The 21,091-nt window shown below is 46.9% G+C and overlaps 3 protein-coding genes across 7 annotated transcripts; 1 reads left to right on the top strand and 2 right to left on the bottom strand.

Moving 5' to 3' along the window:
* On the bottom strand, positions 1–7,909 carry Osgep (O-sialoglycoprotein endopeptidase). Its single transcript, XM_059273707.1, has 11 exons — positions 7,679–7,909; positions 4,621–4,740; positions 4,308–4,483; positions 2,389–2,484; positions 1,967–2,016; positions 1,744–1,822; positions 1,120–1,185; positions 926–1,016; positions 656–731; positions 463–561; positions 1–213 (listed from the first exon to the last, which is right to left on the bottom strand). Exons 1-11 carry the CDS (start codon positions 7,791–7,793, stop codon positions 174–176), a joined length of 1,008 nt encoding a protein of 335 aa, XP_059129690.1. The 5' UTR covers positions 7,794–7,909; the 3' UTR covers positions 1–173.
* On the top strand, positions 7,898–10,268 carry Apex1 (apurinic/apyrimidinic endodeoxyribonuclease 1). Its single transcript, XM_059273708.1, has 5 exons — positions 7,898–8,022; positions 8,228–8,342; positions 8,551–8,738; positions 9,219–9,411; positions 9,530–10,268. The coding sequence occupies exons 2-5, from the start codon at positions 8,288–8,290 to the stop codon at positions 10,045–10,047; spliced, it is 954 nt and encodes a 317-aa protein (XP_059129691.1). The 5' UTR covers positions 7,898–8,022; positions 8,228–8,287; the 3' UTR covers positions 10,048–10,268.
* A 435-nt stretch (positions 10,269–10,703) lies between these two features.
* On the bottom strand, positions 10,704–13,982 carry Pip4p1 (phosphatidylinositol-4,5-bisphosphate 4-phosphatase 1). Of its 5 annotated transcripts, none has more exons than XM_059273701.1 (7): positions 13,757–13,982; positions 13,277–13,467; positions 12,689–12,795; positions 12,345–12,450; positions 12,144–12,196; positions 11,959–12,049; positions 10,704–11,183 (listed from the first exon to the last, which is right to left on the bottom strand). In XM_059273701.1, the coding sequence occupies exons 1-7, from the start codon at positions 13,917–13,919 to the stop codon at positions 11,040–11,042; spliced, it is 855 nt and encodes a 284-aa protein (XP_059129684.1). In that variant the 5' UTR covers positions 13,920–13,982; the 3' UTR covers positions 10,704–11,039. The 5 variants fall into 5 exon arrangements, with proteins under 5 accessions (XP_059129684.1, XP_059129685.1, XP_059129687.1 ...); XM_059273702.1 differs by having other exon boundaries at positions 13,778–13,982; XM_059273703.1 differs by having other exon boundaries at positions 11,079–11,183; positions 11,863–12,049.
* Positions 13,983–21,091: the final 7,109 nt, after the last annotated feature.

Below are 21,091 nucleotides of genomic sequence, written 5' to 3'. Positions count from 1 at the left end.
TTATCAATGTACAAAAATAATTTTTTTATTGTGGAGTCATCCTGGGGTCCCACAGGGACCCTACGCCTTGTATGGGGTCCATACACTTTCCAAAGAAGAGGGTAGTCCGTAGCATCACTCAGACTCACTCCCAAGTCAGCACTTAGAAAGCTGTTGTGTTCCTGTTGACGATGTCAGTCCCTCCACGTCACCTCTACTTCATCTGTCCGGTACCTGCAGAAAACAGGAGACCCTGTAACCACCCCTTAGCACTCTGTTTTCTGAGACAGGATCTGCAGCCCAGGCTTATCTCAAAATCAAAATCCTCCCTCCTGCCTGGCTGGCATTACAGGTGCACGCCACCACACCCATCACCCACAGCATTCTCTGTTCTTCTCGACCCTCACGCTCTTCGACTTGCTTACCTGTCGATTTCTGCCTCTCTCCCGTACCTACTCTCTCTCAGAGGAGGATGACACTCACCTCTGCGTAATTCCAGACTCTGTGAGAGGGGTCCTGTGTCCAGCCTGAAACATCTCCCAACCTGCTTGGGCTATCATGGCTCCATTGTCAATGCAGAATCTGGGGAGGAAGAGAGAAGGCATCTTGTGGCCTAAACACAGAAAAACCATCATAATGGGAAGAGAAGAACTCAAGATGAAGAAAAGGACCTCACCTCTCATCTGTTGCAAAGAGCTGGGCCCCCCGCTCCTGGCACATTGCCGCCATCATCTCCTGCAGCCTCGTGTTACCTGTGAAGGGACGGGAACCACAGTGAACTTGGGAGTTGGCCATCTCGCCAGCAAACCAACTGTGCTCCCAGGGCAGTTTCCTGCAGGAGACTGGGGCAGAGGACTGGGAAGGAGATGAAACAGACACCCCTCCAATCTCTGGTAACTGAGAGTATCAGGGCTAGGAGGAAGGCACACTGCCCGGTGATACACACATCCAACTCCTCCTACGATGAGGGCCTCCTTGGAGCCGCAGTGTGCCATGGCTCGCTCTGTGATCTCCACTAGCATTGCAAACACAGTCTCCTGTGGGAGACAGACAGGGGGAGACATCAGAGCAGCATCCCACCCACCTTCGTTCAGCTCTGCTCCAGAACAGGCTTTGCATCCCAGTTTTTCACTCTTTTACCTGTAAGGAGAAACACAGGTCCTCGGGAGTACACTCCCCCGTGGCCAGCATTCTCTGTGCTGCATCCTGCAATTAAAGGGGGAAACAACCCAAAAGATGAGTACTGGTGTGAGGCTGCCATGAAAACAAAAATTCTGCACTTGGAAGGATTGCTGACTTCATCACAACTGAGATCACAGGAGGGCTGCACCCCACATCGTCTTCTCCTTCCCTTTTGGTTTATTTGTTTTCAAGTCTTGTTTTGTGTTGTTTTTGTTTTTTCAAGACAGGGTTTCTCTGTGTAGCTTTGGAGCCTGTCCTGGAACTCACTCTGTAGACCAGGCTGGCCTCGAACTCACAGAGATCCGCCTGCCTCTGCCTCCTGAGTACTGGGAAAGGCGTGCACCACCACCGCCCGGCTGTTTTCAAGTCTTTTTCCCATGTAGGGAGGGATTGTTTTGCCCTGCATTGCATCTCTATTATTGGAATAGTGCCTGGCACAAAGAAGGATACAGTACCTGCTAAACGAATCTACATGGCACCTATTATGAATGAATACTTATGCAGGATATAAACAGTGAGCAAAGTAGAGACATCACTTTAAAAGCAGGGATGTGCTCCTGTCTCCTTACCTCACACACTCACCTCGATGAAGGACAGAATCCCTGAGAATGAGACATCCATCCCCTTCACAGTGTATGGCAGCTCAACTAGCTTCTTGCCTCTATGCAGAAATGAATAAAGGCACTAAACGTAGGGTCAACTGGTTGCTCACCCTCCAAACCCCCTCCCACACCCCATCACTACATATGAAAAGAAAGCTCTAAAGCACGAGTGGACAGTGCTCTTCAGCGTTATGTCCTCTTACCGCTTTGCCATCTGCTCAATGTTGTAGCCCGGACTCGGGTCATTGGAAATCTACCAGCAGGAGGAGAGAGCGGCAGAGAAGCGTGAATGCATCATGTAAAATGCATTCTTCTACACACATGAATATACCCATCACTCTGGGTCCTCCCCAAATCGAGGTGAAGAAAAGCAATCAGTATATATTTTTATAAACTGTATACATAGAGAGGAACAAACATGTTTGTACCAAGTAGTAGATAACATACAGACATAAATGCTTAATTATGTTACCTATGTTAAATTATGTCTACCTATGTTAAAGAAAGTTGCAGAGAATAAAATTAGATATTCAAGAAGCCCAAGATCTATTTACTATTTCCTGCATTTTATTTCTTTGGCTCCCCAGATCCACATCTTACGCACTCCACAGTCTCAATGGCCTACCTTCAGCACTCGAGCAAAACGGTCCAGACAATTCCCCACAGCAATGTCAATAGTTTCCCCAAAGATGCGGTAACGATGTTCTGAGTAGGAAATCACCTAAGAAGGGTGAGAATGCCCAGGAAACTTCAAGTCTATAGAGAGGAGTGTTTAGCTATGTGGAAGAAAGTAGCACAGTGCCAACAATACACATTCCAGTAAGAAGGGAAGGAAGTTATCTACAAATGGCTTAGACCTGTAATTCTACTGCTGGTGAGGCTAAGACAGGCAGCCATGTCTGGCTACACAGTGGAATTTAAGGCCAGCCTAGACATACAGCAAGACCCCATCTCAAGAAAACCAAACCAGGAGCTGGTAAAATGGCTCAGAAGGCAAAAACACTTGTCATGTGAGCCTAGAGACCTGAGCTTGATCCCTGGAACCTACATAAAAAAGGTGGACTCCTGAAGGTTGTCCCCGATAAGCGCGCGCATGTGCGCGCACGCACGCACACACACACACGCGCACACACACACACACACACACACACACTCGTATATCCACATCTCACACATATCATACACACACAAAATAAATAAACCCAAATATGATCAAGATATTACACACATGTATAGAGTTGCCAAATTAAAAAAAAATTTTTTTTCAAAGAAGCAACAAACCAGTGTTTACTTTGCAGCACACATACTAAAATTGTAATGATGCAGAGATTAGCAGAGCCCTGTGCAAAGATTACACAAACTCATCAAACATCCTGCATTATGTAGCCTAACAAACAGAAACCACACACAGACACAGACAGACAGAGACAGACAGACACACCAAAAACAAACCCTAAAAAATAAGAATACAAACCAAAGCCAAAGCCAAAACAGAGTTTGTTGTGGCGATCCACACCGACATTCCATGAGAAAATAGAGAAAGAGTGCACCAGATGTGGTGGCACAAACCTGTAATTGCAGCCCTTGGGAGGAGTTGAGAAGATCAAAATAATACAGGGAAAACCTGTCTACCACAGTGAGACCCTGTCACAGACGGCATAAAACAACAAAAATGGCAGGCTTGTGATCCCAGCCAAAGGACCTGGGTTCAATTCCCAGCACTCACATGGTAGCTCACAACTGTGTAGGACTCCAGTTCCTCAGATCTAATGCTTTCTTCCGTCTTCCTTAGGCTCCTAAATATATGCAGGCAAAACACCCACATACGTAATAAATAAATAAATATATGTGTGTGTATAATATATATATGTGTGTTTATATCCTGTCATTGTCATAATCTGACTGAGATATGGTTCACGGCTGAGAGCTGAAGATAATGGCCATTTCAGCTTTGTCTGTTTATGAGGCAGCAATTTTTTTTTAATTTGGCAACTCTATACATGTGTGTAATATCTTGATCATATTTGGGTTTATTTATTTTGTGTGTGTATGATATGTGTGAGATGTGGATATACGAGTGTGTGTGTGTGCGCGCGTGTGTGTGTGTGTGTGTGTGTGTGTGTGCGCGCGCGCGCACATGCGCGCGCATATCGGGGACAACCTTCAGGAGTCCACCTTTTTTATGTAGGTTCCAGGGATCATATATATAATATATATATATGTATAATATACATATATATGTGTGTGTGTGTGTGTGTGTGTGTGTGTGTGTGTGTGTATATATATATATATATATATATATATATATATATATATTTTGAAGGGCTAAATCCACATTCCTTCCTTTTTAAACTGGAAATTCTAGTTGCATGTATAAAGTTCTAACATTTTAATTCTCTTCTAAAACTTGCAACTTTACACGTCTGTTCTGTTTCCTGTATTATCTTAGGTCCAAAAGAGCCTGGTTTGTCTCTGCAGCTCCTCCAACAACTCAGGTAGAATACCTCAGAATTATGATGGAACACGAAGATTACTCTTAAGTACCTGAGTATTTCCTCCGCTGACATACAAAACAGTTGGGCTAACGGCTCCAGTGATGAGACGGCCCATTTCAATATGGCCTATGCAGTGGTTCACACCCAGCAAAGGCTTATTCCACAACTGGGCCACAGTACGGGCAACGACAGCTACCGAAGCCAGTGGGGCTCCCATACCAGGACCTAACAGGGTACAAATGGGCATTAGAATCCTAGAAATTAGGAGAAACAGGTGAAGAAAGTAGATTTGAGAATGTGTACAGCTAGTGACTGCGGCTCCACCCAGATTCCTCCCTCGCTGACCACTCTCCCAGACTTACCTTTGGTGTAAGCAATGCAATCAATGTCCTGGGAGGTTAGTCCAGCTTCTGTTAGTGCCTCTTGCAGCAGGTCTAGGATAACAGCTCGATGGTGCCTGGCCGTATCACCTGGAAGGAATCCTAAGGAAAGGTATACAGATCAAGAACCCCCTAAGAAGGTAGGTATTAGGTTGGTGCAAAGGGAACTGTGATATGGGGCTATAAATTGTAAATCGTTATAACTAGGTTCAAACACATTTTTATTAATCGAAAATGGGAACCATTTTAACCAACACATTTTGCCAAGAAACCAGTTGTTAAGTTGGGCGAGGTGGCCCACGCCTGTAACCCCAGCACTCAGGAGGCAGAAGCAGGTGGATCTCTATGATTCTGAGGCCAGCCTGGTCTACAGAGTGAGTTCCAGGACAACCAGAGCTTTGTACAAAGACCTTGCCTCAAAAACAAACAAACGAACAAACAACAACAAAATAAACAAATAAAAACCAAGACAAAAAAAACTGAGTTTGTTTATTCCCAAAGCAAACCTATGTTTCAACCAATTCTCAGAAAGCACTTTCTGCACCCTCCTCGGTGTGGAAATGTTTTCAAAAAGTTGTCAAGATGCTGAAGAGATGGTAATCAGTTGATGGGACGTCAGGCAAGTGTCGTGGATGAGGTAAAGCTTCCACAGCTGACGTCATTCGGCTTCTGAAGCACTGGTTATACCACATGCAGTCAGACACTGTTCTGAATGGGGCCTGCTCTGTTTGCCGACGCAGACTGCAGTTTTGGTGCATGCCAATGACTTGCTGAGAACTCTTCTCAGATGCAATGGTTTCACGGGGATTTAGAAAGCTATAGTGGACCAGAGCCCCAGCAGACCACCAGTGTCTGGGACCTTTTTTGGTGAAAGTCTGGCTTTGGGAAGTGCTTTGGCGCCGTTAAGCCGGTTGTGGCCAGTTTTCCTACACAATCCACCTTCTGTCATTGTCATAATCTGACTGAGATATGGTTCACGGCTGAGAGCTGAAGATAATGGCTATTTCAGCTTTGTCTGTTTATGAGGCAGCAAATTACTGAGCTTTTTTTTTTTAAACTTTCCAACTCACTTCAAATATCCAATGATCACTGACTGGTCCACACCGAGGTCTCTGGCAAGTTTTTCTGCAGCTGTAAGACTGGCTTCCACAGCTGCTCACAATAACAAGGTCACAGTCAGCTTCCAATAGCCAGCCACTTCAGGGCTCTCAAGCAACCAAGGTCCTGTCCGTTAGCAGTTCCAGGGGCCAACATGTTACGTATTGTTTATGTTTCAAGCGGTCTCCACTGCCCCCTGCCCATTCTGAACTCAAAGTAATTGTTTAATTCTATTTCTATTATGTATTTATTTTGAGACAGGGTCTTACAATGTAGCCCTGGATGGCCCGGGACTTGCTCTATAGACCAGGCTGGCCCCAAACTCAGATCTCTGCTTGCTTCTGTCTCCTGAGTACTGGGATTACAGGTTTGAGCTTTAGTTTTACTTTTTGTCTAACATCATTGCCATAGTATAAATATAAATATACAGCAAGTAATGTTATTATCAAAAAAAAAAAAAAAAAACAAACCCCAAAACAAAAAACTCACCCCAAACCAAGCCAAGATGTGATAAATGCACACTAAAATGAGACCTTGAGGAATTTTCCTGGCTAAGCATAATAGCACAAGCCTGCAGTGCCAGCACATGGGAGGCAAAGGCAGGCAAGAGGGGAAGAGGGAGAGGGAGAGAATGATAATGAATGACTACCCGTTTATTCCAGTCTCAAACTACAAATTTCAACAATGCAAAAACTGCAGTTACTTTTGCACCAACCTATTAGAAATAAAAACCAACAAAATAATGTTTTAAAGATGTAGCAAAAAAAAAAAAAAATCCATTTACTCGCCTAGGTTTTAAGAAATCCTCGTTTCAAGGCCCTAATTTTGAGACAAGGTCACACATAAGCCAGGATGGCCTTAAACTCAAATCCTCTTGTCTCAGCCTCTCTAGTGTTGTGATTACATATTGCACCACAATTCAGCTTTCTTTCCAACCTCTATACAGACTACTTAGGTTTCAGAGATGCCCATGTTCACATACAACCTTCAGAGTCAATTCAACGTACACATACCTCCTACTCTTCAGTGACTTTCTCTGTGAGTCCACAGAACCCTACAGTGCACAAGGTCATGTTGTTGGACTTAACACATAATAACTACAGCACTACAAGTGTCAGGAGCTTCCCGTTTAACTAAAGTAACCTAGTCCCAGTGCCTAAAAGAGGGAGTCCTAAGCACACATACTCTTCTACTGTGTAACCTGAAACACCACACTTGTTTGGGGAGCCTTTACAGGTACATGCAGCTTATATGTGTGTGCAGATGCTTTGAGGGAGGGTAGGCAAGATACAATTTGTAAACAATCTTAACTGAGAATTGTGCAGTGTCTGGTGCTTTCACATAGTTCTCAAAACCCACTGATACTCATTTCCACTCCACACCTACAACAGATTGAAAATACAGTAACTTCTGATATCCGCCCTGCTGTCCTTTCCCATTCTAAACTATTACACGTATCATGCGGTAGTGTAAAGCAATCTCTATGTGCGACTACAGAGCAGCCTCGGAACACTTATTTTCGAATGCTTAGCACATAAAAGGTGCTCAATAAAATCTGAAGACAACCGGGCGGAGCGGCTCACACCTTTATTCCAAGCACTCAGGAGGCATAAGCAGACTGAGTTCGAGACCGGCCTGGCCTGCACAGCAAGTTCCAGGACAGTCGGGGTTACATAGTGAGACCCTGTCTCAAAAAATTAAAAAAACAAAAAACAAAACCCTGAACGAAGCCACTTATGTCCATGTGCCTGTGACATTTCTGGCCGTCAAAGAGTTAGCAGCCAAACGCGATCAAGTTTTTGTAAAAGGGTGTCTGGGCGCAGATACCAACACCCGGGAAGCCGAAGCAGGCAGCGGGACAGAATATCGGGGAAGAACCCCCGACTGAACACAACCCTGTGAATGGGACAAGGCGCCCGCGACCCCGGCCGCAGCCACTCACCGGTGCCCGGGGCCGTGACGTAGGTGCGCCGCGGGTTCGCCAGCACCGTGCCGTCGCGCACCACGCCCACGCCGATCTTGTTGGCGCTGCCTTCGAACCCCAGCACCGCGGGCATGGTGCGCCCCGACTCGGGTTCCCGGGTGGCAGGACTAATCGGAACCGGCACCACCACGAACAGCCCAGAACCAAGCGAAGGGACCTTCAGGCGCCAGAAGTGACGTCACGAGGCGCCAGGCGGACCAATCACCGCACTCCCGATCCACGTGGGGGGGGGAGGGCGATCTCGCGTCACGTGACCACACCAATCTCCCACGTGGGAGCAGGCAGGCTCCATTCTTTGTGCTGTGAGGGGCTCCCTGGCTTCGTGAGGAGGTCAGGTAGCTTGTTCTAGCGGGCTCGGCGACCTTGCACGCTGAGGGGCCTAACGGGGGCGAGGGGCTGCGATGCCCACGGCGGGGAGACTGGGTGAACCGAGGCCCCTCGGTGTGCGAACGCCTGAGGGGAGGCTCGCTTCCTCCTGTGTTTGATTTCCCCGTTTCTTATCTGTAGGCAAGGCAGTAAACACTGCTTCTTCGGTGCTCCAGGCGCCTGAGGGCTTTCGTCACAGGGATGCCAAAGCGTGGGAAGAGAGCGGCGGCAGAAGACGGGGAAGAACCCAAGTCGGGTAAGGAGGTGAAATGAGCATGGGCCGTACCCCCCCCCCAAGTTTATAGGACTCTATTAGAAGACCACCATGAACTGCGGTAAATTTGGACCACGTTACATTGCAGGAGTCCGAGAAGTTAGGGTAACCAGTGCGTCTCACGGGACTGTAGTCAACACTGGGCTGAGGTTGGAAACCGCCAGCTCTTAATGCTTGACTCGTTTTACAGAGCCAGAGACCAAGAAGAGTAAAGGGGCAGCAAAGAAAAACGAGAAAGAGGCCGCAGGGGAGGGCCCTGTTCTGTATGAGGACCCTCCAGATCAGAAAACCTCACCCAGTGGCAAATCTGCCACACTCAAGATATGCTCCTGGAATGTGGATGGGCTTCGAGCCTGGATTAAGAAGAAAGGTTTAGATGTGAGTACAATTCAAGAGGGAAGTAGACTTTCCTTGATAGACTAGTCTTAAGAATGAATCATCTTGTTTCCTTTGAGTCCAGAGGGTGTTACTTTTCTCTTGCCTGGTGTGTGTGGGGAGGGGGGGCGGGACGACTGCCTCCTTCAATCCCAATCACCTTGTTTCATACCCTTTTTAACTAGTCCCTAGAATGTCGGGGTAAAAAAACTCCGGCCTCTAGCTTGTCCTTGATCCCCATAACTAGTGAAGGTGTAAGTGGAGGAGGGGGCTGGTGAGAAGGCTCAGCAGTTAGGAGCACTTTGCTTTCAGAGATTCCAATCAGGTTTCCAGCACCCAAGTCAGGCGGCTCACAGGCACTTTTGTCAGTTACATGATTGATTATATTCTGCGGCTTGAATTCCTACGTACAGGGAGGGACTTGTTATGTGCATACTATATATAGCACATAAAAAGATTTTAACTTTTCACGTTTTCATTCAGTGGGTAAAGGAAGAAGCACCAGATATCTTGTGCCTCCAAGAAACCAAATGCTCAGAGAACAAACTCCCGGCTGAACTTCAAGACCTTCCTGGACTCACCCATCAGTACTGGTCAGCTCCATCAGACAAAGAAGGATATAGTGGTGTGGGTTTACTTTCCCGCCAGTGCCCACTCAAAGTCTCTTATGGCATTGGTGAGACCCTATTGAGTTTTATGTCTGAATGTTCTTCAGCCAGTTGCTAACTCTGCTGCTTCTTAAGTTTTTTTTTGTTTTTTTTTTTTAATCTTATTGCTGATTTTCATTTCTTTAGGCGAGGAAGAGCATGATCAAGAAGGCCGGGTGATTGTGGCTGAATTTGACTCCTTTGTCCTGGTAACAGCCTACGTTCCCAATGCAGGCAGAGGTCTGGTAAGACTGGAGTACCGACAGCGCTGGGATGAAGCCTTTCGTAAGTTTCTGAAGGACTTGGCTTCCCGAAAGCCACTTGTGCTGTGTGGGGATCTCAATGTGGCTCATGAAGAAATTGACCTTCGTAACCCCAAAGGAAACAAAAAGAATGCTGGCTTTACTCCCCAGGAGCGCCAGGGCTTTGGGGAGTTGCTCCAGGATGTACCACTGGCTGACAGCTTCCGGCATCTCTACCCCAACACCGCCTATGCTTACACTTTCTGGACTTACATGATGAATGCTCGGTCTAAGAATGTTGGTTGGCGCCTTGACTACTTTCTGTTGTCACACTCTCTTCTACCTGCATTGTGTGACAGCAAGATCCGCTCCAAGGCTCTTGGCAGTGACCACTGTCCCATCACCCTTTACCTAGCACTGTGACACCCCTGCTGAAGTAACTTCACGCCTGGGAAGTAGCTGCCTCTCCCCCAGTAAACTTAATTGCTTTCTAGTAAAGGCCAATGTATTTCTTATCTCTTCTTTAGGTGTCCTTTGGGCCCAGGTTTTGGTTTTTGTATGTGCCCCCTCTGTTGTAAGTGTTAAACCAAACTTCTGGTTTACTTTCAACCATCCAACTAAAAATAAAAAGGCCCTACTTTCAACTTTGCTACCTTTGTTTCCCTTTTGTGAATCTACAAATTCCCTTTATTTTTTCATACACAAAAGTTGTTAAGTGGGAAAGGTTAGAGTCATGACATTATTTATTTACAAGCACAGAGATGAATCCCTAACCTCTCCCGAGACAGTGACCCTACCTCAGCCCAGTTCAGTACTGCAACCGGAAGTAAGGAAGGTCGGAAGGAGGAATTCAGGGGAATACAGGATTAGGGGAACATATCCCATATTAAATAGTTCTATCTACATCAGTTCCTGTAGTTCTGTACAGAGCAGTGGCTGACCCCACCCCACAGGACAAGAAGTGTGGGGAGAAGGGACTGAGGAGGCCAGAGCCAGCCCCTGGTGAAGTGCAATAGCAGCAGCAAGGTCCTAATGGTGCACAAGAGGGAGGGCAACCCCCCCCCCCCCACATACACACACACTTCCCACCCCCACCCTGCCCTGGAATGTGTAAGGGTCAGGAATGGTTCTCAGGGAGCACAGAAAGGAAGGACATGGCTAGAACCATCTTTAGGATCCAGGCTTAGGGGCAATGTTTCGCCTAGTTACCCTAAACAGCAACCCTTGGAGGAAAGCAGACAGCCAGCAATGGTCTTACCTACCCTTCCAAACCTAAGTAAGGGACTGGTTCCTTCCTACCTCTCCCCAGGGAAAAGGGAGGCAGCTGCTTGGCTTCCTTGCAGAAGTCCAGAGAGCCTTTTGTAGTGTTAATGTTGCTGCCAGGCAGCCGCCAGGCACAGACTGGATCAAGGGGCTCAGGAGAAGTTCTGGACAGGATGGCTGACCTTCATACAGCCCCAATAAAGGGCCCGGCCCAAACATAGAACAGCCAGCAAAATGACAAATGCCCAGGCTGCGTAGATACCTCCATATTGCTGTGCATGCTTCCATGTGCCAAACTGACAGACGAGGAAGAAGAAAAAGAAGAGATTACTTTCAGTGTCTGCTGCTTCAGTGTTAGGAACAGTAATACAAAGCCAACTTCTGCTCTGTACCCTAGTCCCTTGTAACCCTTCAGGGACCTTTCCAAAGATCAGGTGGTTTAGCTTCCTTCCCTTATGCAGGAAAGTACTGCCATCCCAGACATCTGCCAGTGTTTCTCACATCTAACAAGTGAACCAGGATTCCTTGTAACAACTCATTTTTCTCTCTAGAGTGGGAATACCTTCTTTTACTTCTTAGTTTATTAGTCACTTTTAACTTTAGTTTACCTGTACCTGAAAGTGTTCCCCCATCCTGTCACCACGTTCTTTTGATTTAGTTTGTTTTTTTAAGGCAAGGGTCTTATGTAGCCAACCTGAGCAGCCTCAAATTCTGTAGTTGAGAATGACCTTGAAATCCGATCCTCCTAAGTGCCGGGACCTAGGCTTGTACCACCATGCTTAGTTCATATGGTGCTGAGATCAAACCCAGGGCTTCCTGCATGCTAGGGCAACACTCTGACCAGCTAAGCCACATCTGGAACTGGCAACAGTCCCCTCCTGTTTTTGTATTATAGATGGTGTATTATAGATGGGGCCTTGCTATGTAGCCCTGGCTACCTTAGAACTGCCTCTATTCTTGGAGTCAAGGACATACCCCAACACCCAGCTCTTTCACCATCCTTTAAGGTACCAGCTTCTCAGATCTTAGCCTGTTGATGAGACAAATAAGTCCTGCACCAGGACTACTCACAGCAAGGCCAGTGGCAGTGACTGCCAAGAGTAAGCCAAGCAAGAAACAGCAGACACATCTCTTCCGAGGATATCTGCGCCCAATAGACGACCTGTGGAGAGCCAACAGAAATGGGGATTTGGAATACGCCTGCTGATTTTATGCCAGACATTACCCAGTTACCAGTGCAATGCCTAACCACTTACACTTTCCTGCAGTGAGGGCATCGTGCCAAGGTTCGGTCTGTGAATTCTGTCCACTATGGAAAAAGAAAAACAACCATGGGAAGAAGGTTCTCCTCAATGAGAAGCCAAGACAAGAAAAATGAGAAATAGGATAGTCTTTTCAGGATTTATTACTATTCCTAGTACTTGCCTCCTCCAGGGTTTCCCAATATCCCTCCTCACCAGAAACGTATTCTTGCAATGTCCACAGATGACCCTGACACCCATTGGCTGTGGTTCTGGACTCAGAGGTCCTGGATGCACAGGCCCTAGGTTGATGATTCTTTTGCTATACAGGGGGAAAAGTACGTTTTTAAAAGTTCTTCATTTTAACTGGAACTGATAACACACAGAATCCCAGCAGAACAACCAGGAATCCAAGGTGCTATACAAAGCTTCCTGCCTCCACCTCACAGGTGCTGGGACTGATTATAGGCATGCACCACCTTGCCCAGCTTCAGGTTTGGTTTGGTTTTGTTTCTTTACAGCTTTGCCCAAGCATGGCCTTCCCACCTTATGTCTCTTACCAGTAGGGCCGAGGGCAGGCAATCCGCTGGGAAGTCACCTTGCAGATAAGGAGACAATTACAGGGACATCGAACATACTTCTTTCCGGGGGGTGCATTCTTGATGGGCTGGAGGACAGTGAATAAAGGAACAATGGGTATATCAGCAAGCAAGCCCGTTATCCCAACCCTCTCCAACAACATCAATGAGAAAGGAAAAGTCAAGACATTTGAGAGATACAAATGTTGCCAGCATAGTAGTCTGTAATCTCAGCACTCAGGAGGCAGAGACAGGAAGAGTACAGAGTCTGAGGTGAGCCTGGATCACTGTGAGACTGTCTCAAAACAAAACAGGAGAACCCCAAAATACAAAAATCAAAAGCAACTACAACAACTGCCAGTGAGAACTACGCTTTAGGATCCAGGAGAGGTGTAAAAGTGAGAGCTGGTGGACGTCATCTTTGGTGAGCGGCTTCTGAAGACATGGCTGCTGAAGAATCAGGAACTGAAAGTGGGGTGTCATGAAGAGGTCTTGAACAGGGTCTAGAATCGGAAAAAGGATCCAGGAAACGGGGCCCATTTTTTTTGCAGATAGGTACAACTAACTCACAGTGGCTTCGTTGCAGACACCACATTTGACTACATGCTGATGCATCTTGCCTTCCACATTGATCGGAGACTGACAGACTCGACAGGTAATCATGGGGGCACTCCCACTATCCGGGCTAGTGAGGGGTGAGTAGGGGGGTGGGTCCTCTCCAGGCAACACGGCCGGGTGCCCCTCGGGGAACGGGGGAAACGCTGAAGAGGAAGCAGATAAACGCAAATCATCATTCGGGCACTTCCCACCGGTGCTCCCCGGCGGTCCTGACAAAGCTCGACGGGCTTCTCGTGAACGGCGGTCGGTCGGAGCGTCTCCCTCAGACCCCCTTCCGTGCCAGGCTCCGGCGGCACGGATTGCCGCGGAGGAAGAAGGATGCCTCGCCCCGTGACAGGTGCCATGGTGCCGCACCTGGCGCCGGAGCAGGCTCCGCCCCCCTCCGGCCCGATCCGCCCCTAGGCCCCGGTGCACCTCAGACCGCCGGCTTACCCTGGGGCGGGGCATGTTTACCGGCTCCGTACGGAGGTGCGGAGGGCGTCAGGCCTCCACCGGGCCCAGTCGCGCTCCCGCCCGGGCCCGCTAAGCCGTTGCCTCCAGCGCCGCCATCGCCGGCCTCGGACAGCAGCGGAGAGCGCTCTCCGTCCGCCGCCATGGCGCCTCCCGCTCAGTCAAGCCACCAGCTAGCAGCGCCGCCGCCGCCACCGCCGCCGCCGCCGCCGCCGCTACCGGGTCCCCACGGCGCCTGCGCGCCGCGTTCGCCCGCAGCCAGTGCCGCCCCGCCCCGCCCCACTCACGTGACGGGCTGGCCCCGCCCCTCCGCGCTGTCATTCGCCGCCGCTACCGGGTCCCCACGGCGCCTGCGCGCCACGTTCGCCCGCAGCCAGTGCCGCCCCGCCCCGCCCCGCTCACGTGACGGGCTGGCTCCTCCCCTCCGCGCTGTCATTCGCGGAGGGAAAGTAGTTCCCGGTTTGTGAGGGGGCGTTCCCTACTCCATTGGACAGGGACGTGGGGGGGCGGGTGTCGCGTCACGGTCACATGACCCGCCAGCAGCTGCTGAGTCCGTAAATACTGCACGTGACTGCGAGTGGTGCGAGCCATTGGAAGTGCGGCCATCGCGCTACCTCCGGCCCAGGTGGGCGGCTGCCCCGCACGCGTCACGTGGCCAGCCTGTCGCGTGAGCCGCTCCTCATTGGTCCGAGGTCTCCCGTGGGACTCAGCGCCATTGGCCCAAACTTAGCGCCAGAACGGGAGAGGGCGGCTTCCGTGCTTCCAGGCAGCCAGGCCGGGGGTCCCGGTCTGCAGTGGGCCGCGGGGACCGCCCCGTGTCCTGGACAAGCGTTGGAAAGCCCCGGGGACCTGGGGGGCTTAGCACGTTCTGCCTGGCATGGCACAAGGCCCCGAGTTCAGCCCCCAGCTCTGCAGACAACTGGTGACATGGAAGCGCATGCCTGTACATGCATGGAAGGTTAGGAAGCCAGGGAATTCCAGGCCAGCCGCGGAAGCAGCGACATATCCTGGACAAAACAAGGTGAAACAGAACACAGGTGGGCGGGGCGCTGGAAAGATGGCTTACTACTTAAGAGCACGTACTGCCAAGTCAGAGGAGCCTAGTTCGGCTCCCAAGACCCACCTAGGGCGGTTGCTACCTGTAACTCCGGCTCCAGGAGATCCAGTGCCAGTTGATGGCTTATCCACACACATGTGGCTTATGTGGGTGCGCACGTACACATACATAAAGTAAAGCCACCCAAAATTAAAAAACAGCAGGTCACAGTGTAGGGCTGTAATCCCAGAGTTTGGAAGATGGAGACAGGAGGGTCAGACATTCAGGTTTGAGGCCAACCTGAGCTACAGGGAGACTGCCTCAAAACCTAGTATGGTGAACATACTGGTTAGCCTAGCATCAATACTCTGGAACTAAGGATGGCTGAGGCAAGGGGATCAGGAGTTTGAGACCAGTTTAACACACAGAGAATTGAGTGATGATGTACCTGTTCCTGCAGGCTAGTGATGGTATCTGGTGAGCTTAGTAGTGACCATGCTGGAAGCCCTAGGTTAATACCTTTCAGCACCTAAAGAAAGTAATAATAATTTATCTTTTTTAAAAAAATGGAAATTGGACCCAGGGCACAAATATGCCAGAAAAGTACTACCACTGCTACATCCCCAGTCCTTTTTCAGTTTTGAGACAAGACCCTCGCTGGCTTGGAACTTGGTGATTCTGCCAAGGCCTCCTGAGTAATTGAGATTGCAGGCATTTGCCACTATGCATGCCGTGAAATTGTAATTATTTCTACAAGGGTCTCTACCAGGATTCAAGTTGGAACCGACTTGAAAGCCTCCTCCTAGAGGATTAGCTCTCATTAGCATCTTAAGGTGCTGTGCAAGCTGCCAAGGAAGAAAAGCAGTTAAAAACCCTGATCAGTTAGCTGTAGAGCCTACAAACAACAACAATGACCAGGACAGCAAGATTGGGTGCAATAGTGGTACCTATATCTCAAGGGTAACCAACAGTCACCTAGTGAACTTTAGGCCTGGAATCGTGTAGTACTGTAAAGCAACCACTGCTGCCCTCCTAAACCAGTATAATTCCCAACAGCATTCTAAATACCTATCGATATGTCCACAAATATGTAAATATGTATAACCCACCTCCCATCCATCCCCACACACCCTGTTTAAGAAGCTTTGCAGCAGATGGAGGCCACTGCAGTGATCCACAACTAATCAAAATGCAGAGAACAACTGGCTGGTGTGCCTGTCTCCAGTTGATGCATCTACAACAACCCTTACACCTAAGGCTCAGGGAACATTTTAAAAGAGGGGGCAGAAAGACTGTGAGAGTGAGAGGACCAGGATGTCTGGTGTACAGTCATGTCTTCTGCATATGACAGGGATCTTCCCCCATGAAATCTTAACAGTTATTGTCTAAATAAGACCTGCACAATGCCAATGCCAGTTGACAGCCAAACGTGGATGGGACTCTCACAAGGCCCCACCTTTAGATGAAGAGCTACTGGAAGGCAATAGCAGCTAAGAAAAGGACAGTGCGTCTTTTCCAGGGATGGGCCCTCTGATAGAGTTTCCATCCAACCTCCAATGGTTATCCCTAAACACATACACAGATAAGCAACACTAAATCGACTCAGCAGGTTGTATTTATATATAGATGTGTGTGTGTGTGTGTGTGTGTGTGTGTGTGTGTGTGTGTGTAACAATAAATAAAGAAGATGAGGTCGCCGGGCGGTGGTGGCGCACGCCTTTAATCCCAGCACTTGGGAGGCAGAAGCAGGCGGATCTCTGTGAGTTCGAGGCCAGCCTGGGCTACAAAGCAAGTTCCAGGAAAGGCGCAAAGCTACACAGAGAAACCCTGTCTCGAAAAACCAAAGGGAAAAAAAAAAGATGAGGTCATGAAGATGAGAGGAGTTTGTGGGGGGCCATGAGAAGAATTAGAGGGGGAAGAGATACACATTTGAATACTCAAAATGTTTTTAAAAATTACCCACAAAAATAATAAAAAAAAATCTTCACCACTGAAATGAAAATTATATTTTTTGTGAGTGTGTCCACTGATGGAAGGAGAGCTCATCATTTTACTTGATGTATACTGACCCCTCAGATACCTACACAAGTGTTTGTTGATTCACCTAGTAAATCAAATCCACAGATACTTCGTCATATTTGGTAAAAGGAAGTCTCTAATTGCTATTTTTTGTCTTCAGCCAAGAAACTGAATAGAGGTTATTTTTTAGTTTTTGTCTTTGTTTTGGTTTTTAAATAGGGTCTCATTCTTAAACTAGGCTGGTTTTCAATTCATGGCAAGTCCCACCTCTCCCTAAAGGCGGGAGCCACCATGCCTGACTAGGTTCTGATATTTTTAGACACAGTTTTCCCGAATCAGTTTCTAGCATCAGGTCCTTGAACAAGAACCCCATCACTCCCCAACACACACTTGAAGAAATAAGGAGTCTCCAAACACAAAGTTAGAAAGGGTTATAAGGGTTATAGTTCTTCAAGGAACAGGCCAGTTTGCTGTTCTTGCTGATGTTTTGGTACAAAGATTTTCAAGTATTAATTCTGAGTTCAGGAAAGGTTTCATTATTTAGGCCTTGGTTATGCACAAAACCTCAAATCTGCCCTTTTGTGATACCTCCGTCCTTGCTAAAGTTGTAGTTTATGATCACTTAAATCTGGTTCTAGCTATGCCAAAAAGTGAAAAATAGAACTGAGACTGTAGCTCGGTGATAGAACACTTGCCTACCATGCATTATCCTCTGGATTTCATGCCTTCCCCTACCCCTCAACCCACAAAAAAGTGGAAAAAAGAGTCCATTTCATATTCTTTAAAGGATTGAAGTAGAAAAAAAATGAATAGAATGGTTTATGTATTAACTATTCATTTTTCATTTAGCCTGTAGGTGATGTTTTTATTATAGGTTAAATATAGGGATGTATGACTAGAAATAAAATGAAGTATGCTAGCCAATAGGTCGGATATTTTCTGACAGGTATGTGAAGTGTTGAAGGAAATACATGATGGATGAATTCCTAAGTATATATTTTTATATCCTTTTGTGCTGTGTTTTGAGACAGAATCTCTGTATGGGACCTAGGCTACCATATAGCCCAGGCTCTACTGGAACTGATGATTCTGCTGCCTCGGCTTCCTGAATGCTGTGATTACAGGCTTGAGACACAATACCTAGTTTAGATACCTAGACACTGCCTCCTTGTCTTCTTTAAACCTCTCTGCCTATGCAGTTGTGGGAAAGGTTCAGAAAAGAGTGGCTCTGTAAGTGTTCTTAAGACAAAACTGTTGTAAATGAAAGTCTTGGAAGTTTTTTCTTTTTTTGTTTTAATTATTTTTGTATTGATTATTTGGAAATCTCACATGATGAACCCTAAACTCCAAGTCTTCCCATATCCTCTGTCCCCGGTCTCATGGTCCTGTGTCCCCCATCCCCCCACCCCACTCCCCCCACCCCACCCCCACCCCCGGGCAAAGTACATTTTGGGTTGTACATATATTCACTGAAGCATGTTCAAATTCCTAGTGACCAGCCCTCTATAGAAGGATGAATCTTTCTCTGCCTGTATCCATTCCAGAAACCATCAATTGAGGAGAGCCTTGTGGTGGGAACAGGGCGGGGCCAGCTCTCCCATGCTATTGTCACTGCCTGTACCACAGTGCTGAGGGCCAGCAAAGGTTGGGGCCAACTCTTCAGGCTCTCAGGGGTATTAACATGGCTTCAGGCAGTAGCCCAGACCACAGGAGTTCACATGGACTTCCGTGGTAACACAGCTACAGACATCAACATGGTCCTTGGTTATATAATGATCATCGACCCACTCATGGCCCTCAGTGGCTGCATGGGCCACAAGCCTAGACATGGCCTCAGGTGGTTACATATGCCAGTCACATCAGCATAGCACCCTGAGGCAGCAAAGCCTGAAGATATCACCAAGGCCTCAGGCAACAGCACAGAGGACATATGATCACATGGATCTCAGGCTTCACTGTAGCCTGGGGCAGCAGCATCGACCACAGATACCAACATGGCCTCTGGTGGCATCGCAGGCCACAGTGGTCCTTCAAGGAGGTCCAATACAGAATGTGAACTTTTCCTCATCTCAGGTGGGCCTCTGTCATTGCCAGATCCTGATGCCAGGTGACAGGTTCAGGGGCTGAGTCTGCATCTGCTTAAGCTCCAGGCTGTTGTATGCTACCCTGTATTTGCTCTGCCTGTGACCTTGGGCTATAGGACCCAAAGTAGGCAGTGCTTCCTGCCTTTGTGTGTGACCTCTTAAAAGGAGAGAGAGAGAAGGGTCACATGCATGTGACCCTTCTCCCTGCTCCTGCTTGCAAGGTGGATTCACTCCCTGTCAGATCACAGGACAACTTCAGCTGTCTGTTCTGTATTCGTGAGTGAATTTCCTCAATTTATATCTTAATAAATCCCTATCATCCATTAAATAGACTCACATGGACTGATCTTAATAAGTGGCACCCAATGGGGGACAAGAATTTTCACCCAAAACCTGAGAAAGCTTTTAAAAAGGGTTCTAAAATGGAGCCAAGAGCAGCTGCCTAGTTCTGTCTCAATACAGAGATGCAGCAGCATGCAGGCTTGAGCTACAGTATGGCGGGTTCACAGTATGTGGGCTTGACCCACAGCATGGCAGATTCCTGCCGCAGTACACAGAGGCATCTCCAAGTTGTGCAGCACACTGCATGGTAGATTTAGCTTTTGCTAGTACAGACCAAAAAAAAAAAAAGTTTCTGGGCATAGACCCACTGCTTCCTGGAGTTGGTGGTAGGTATACCTCTGCCATGTTGGGAAGCTGAGGTGGGTGGAGTCAGCAGCCAAGGCTGCTGCTTTAGTCCTAGCCACAATGCAGTTTAAAGCAATGATCAAAAAAGGATTATAGATACACAATAAGACAGATTCAGATGGAATAAACCTCTAAATGGTTTACAATGTGTTAAAAAAAATATAAGAAGGCTTGGGAGAGTAAAGAGAAGGTATAGACAGTCATAAAAAAGAAATGTATAGTTTTAAAGTAATAAAGTCCTTAAAAAGGGAATAAAGTAATATAAAAAGCCACATAAAGATGGAAAGTACACAGAGAGTCTGAATACTGTATGTTACTGTGTTGTCTTTGAATTGTTTGGCAGCTGAGGAAGGAGCAACAGCTGCTAAGAGACATTTGATTATAAATGTTGCTGGATTAATCCAACCTATATATTTTGAAAATGCCTTGACTTCAAAATTTAAGTCAAGAGATACGTTACTTTGGAGAAGAGGTTATGCTTTTATTTCCACAGGAAATGAAAAGCTGTGGATTTATTCTATGTTAGGAAAAATCATATTTGATCAAGGAAAAATCTCCAATGGGAACAGATGGCCCAGGTAATCCAACATTTCAGAGCACCTCTGTTGCAGTTTCTTCTGAGTTCTGCATCCAGAAAGGCTTCAAGGCTGCTGGCTGAAATGATCCAGCCTCATAGACTATTCCAGTCAGGAATTGACCATAATCCTAAATTTTCTCAGGGTCCCCATAAGATTAACAGCACCCCCAATAAGCAGGAGGTAGCCTAGAAAACTATGTCCACATTCCCAAAAAATGGATTATGGATATTTGTCTTTGTTTAGGAGGTTAGTTACAAATTGCTATTGGTCATACTCAATATCTTTCTAAAAGAAAGGGGAATATGATATAGAAATGTATAATATAGGGATGATAAGATAAAAGGATAGATTACTGAATCTACTTTAATCTAAAAAACAACTATTAATCTTACATATTTTACATTACTATGGATTTTGGCTTATTGATACAAATTTAAAGTTAATTTTATTATACTATATATTTCTACTCTTATTTAGGGTATTTATGCAGCTCATTTAGAAATGTAATATATAATTAAGAAATACAGCTTAATAGTAATCTTAATAGTTAAACTCATAGTCATGTTAGGTATGTTTTAATGTAATATATAATTAAGAAATACAGGGTTGGGGATTTAGCTCAGTGGTAGAGCATTTGCCTAGCAAGCGCAAGACCCTGGGTTCGATCCTCAGCTCCAAAAAAAAAAAAAAAAAAAAAAAAAAAAGAAAAGAAATACAACTTAATAGTAATCTTAATAGTTAAACTCATAGTCATGTTAGGTATGTTTTCAAGGTTATGCAGAGATATATTTCAGATAGGCAATCTTCAAACACTTCAAAGACATACAGAATATGGCATTTAAAATATTTTAAGAACTTAGACTTTTCTTGACAGTGAGACACTTCTGCTCCTGGCAGCACTGATTTACTTCAA

This window comes from Peromyscus eremicus, chromosome 9 (assembly GCF_949786415.1).
Source record: "Peromyscus eremicus chromosome 9, PerEre_H2_v1, whole genome shotgun sequence".
NCBI classification, from domain to species: domain Eukaryota; kingdom Metazoa; phylum Chordata; class Mammalia; order Rodentia; family Cricetidae; genus Peromyscus; species Peromyscus eremicus.
This window is presented reverse-complemented; position numbering and strand designations above follow the sequence as displayed.